This window comes from Brassica oleracea, chromosome C8, assembly GCF_000695525.1.
Source record: "Brassica oleracea var. oleracea cultivar TO1000 chromosome C8, BOL, whole genome shotgun sequence".
Classification (NCBI taxonomy): domain Eukaryota; kingdom Viridiplantae; phylum Streptophyta; class Magnoliopsida; order Brassicales; family Brassicaceae; genus Brassica; species Brassica oleracea.
Genome location: NC_027755.1, coordinates 7,001,011 through 7,002,872, shown reverse-complemented (window position 1 = coordinate 7,002,872; position 1,862 = coordinate 7,001,011). Strand labels below are relative to the sequence as shown.

General features: G+C 39.6%; 1 protein-coding gene across 1 annotated transcript; it reads right to left on the bottom strand.

The window, feature by feature from the left end:
- Positions 1–98: 98 nt before the first annotated feature.
- Positions 99–1,495, bottom strand: LOC106308558. The gene is made up of 2 exons (XM_013745712.1): positions 946–1,495; positions 99–166 (listed from the first exon to the last, which is right to left on the bottom strand). The coding sequence occupies exons 1-2, from the start codon at positions 1,493–1,495 to the stop codon at positions 99–101; spliced, it is 618 nt and encodes a 205-aa protein (XP_013601166.1).
- Positions 1,496–1,862: the final 367 nt, after the last annotated feature.

Here is a 1,862-nt window from a genome sequence, read left to right as displayed (position 1 = left end):
ATTCAATTTCAGATAGCCTGTGTTCGTTGGACAAACGAAGAAGAGCCCTGTAACGTTCCACAGTTTTCACCTTTCCTTTGTTGAAACCTTCGGAAGCATCAGATCCGTAAACCTCCTTTATGGGACGCTTCATCATCTTCTTTGAACCTTCCATTGAAACTTGATGCTGCAACAAAATCGAAACCAGGATGTTAAATCGAAAAGCAGCAGTTTACAATATAATAGATCTAGAGAAAAGTTTGTAAGTTGAATGAATGAGAAAAAACGAAAACTAATTCAGATCGAAAAGAATAAACACAGAAGAAATGAAGTCAGTAAAAAAGAGATTTTGTATATATAGAACGAAAAGTAACCCTTCGATTACTATAAAATGGTTTAGAAAGCAACCTTTCGATTATTGAACGGTTACTGAGATAAATGATGTCTCTTTTAGAAAGGAACCGTTAAAAAAAAATCTGATTCCAAGGGGAATCGAACCCAGGTCGGGACAAGTGTTTCAGATTTGGAAAGATAGGTGGTTTAGCCGCTAGGCCGAGGAGAATCATCTGGTAGATTCTTCTACATAAACATATTTAACCGTACAAATTGTGATTAGCAAATTTGGAGAAAAAATAAAAATAAAAATATACACATCTCCCAGGATTCGAACCTGAAATGTCTGGGTGGAAAGGCGGAATAAGGTCTACCACTAGACCAAGTGTGTTTCAATCGTTAGGTGATATAAGTAACGGAATATATTTATTTTACCTGTATTCAACTATAATTTTTTAAAAAAATCTGATTCCAAGGGGAATCGAACCCAGGTCGGGACAAGTGTTTCAGATTTGGAAAGATAGGTGGTTTAGCCGCTAGACTGCGGTGAATCATCTGATATATGTGTCCACATAAATGAATTTAACCGCAAATGTTATATTATAAACTTTGGAAAGAAACTCTGATACTCACCAACGGATCTCTTTCTCTTTGTAGGAGGACGTCCACTTCTCTCTTTGGTAGCTGGAGGTGGGGAAGACAGTTCGTCAATATTCGCTGGATAGGTGGACGTTGACAACTCTCCACCAGGGTGTATGTTTTCGGCATAGGCTTTAGCCCACGATTCTGTCAAGTGAGAAGTATCGACGTAACGGTTTTCATCTCTCTTAATATACTTAGCAGCAGCAATTGCATGAATGCAGGGAATCTTGTCAATGTCGAAAATATTACAAGTGCAATGCCGCTTCTCCAAATCAGCAACATACTTCATAGTTTCATCCTTCACCTCAAACTCATTTTGATCAACTTGATACACATTCAGCACCATTGCAGCCCCAAACCTGGATACCAACTTCTGCACAACTTTTGGAGTAACAAGGTGCTTATGTTTCGCAGCCGCTTTGCGTCGCTCAAAAAACCAAGTGGTGAGTGTCAATCTGATCGTCTCAAGGAGAGAGATCAGTGGCAACTCACGAGGCAGCTTCAACATAGAATTGAGAGACTCTGCAATGTTGGTAGTCATGATATTGTACCTGTTCGCAGGCGCAAAGCATCGTGCCCACTTCCTAAAATCTGAATCTTCCAGATACTTAGCCAATTCAGGACATTAATTCTTTATGCCCACTGCAAAGGCCAGAGGATATAGATGATAATCCCCATCTTGAGCACAAGCTGCCAATAAAGTCCCATTGAATTTTCCCTTCAGAAATGTACCATCTACTGCAATAACTTTCCTCATCAATGAGAATCCCCTTATCGATGGACCAAAAGCCACAAATGCATACTTGAACTTTCCAGCGGCATCCACTTGTTGATAAGTTAACGAACCAGGGTTTGTCTATGTGACTTTGTACAACCACCTAGACAAATTGTAATAGCTGTCTTCAGGA

Coding starts and splice junctions, on each gene's coding strand:
- LOC106308558 (XM_013745712.1), bottom strand. CDS start 1,495: ATGACTACCAACATTGCAGAGTCTCTCAATTCTATGTTGAAGCTGCCT. Junction 167..945: donor AAAGAGAAAGAGATCCGTTG/GTGAGTATCAGA, acceptor ATTTTGTTGCAG/CATCAAGTTTCAATGGAAGG.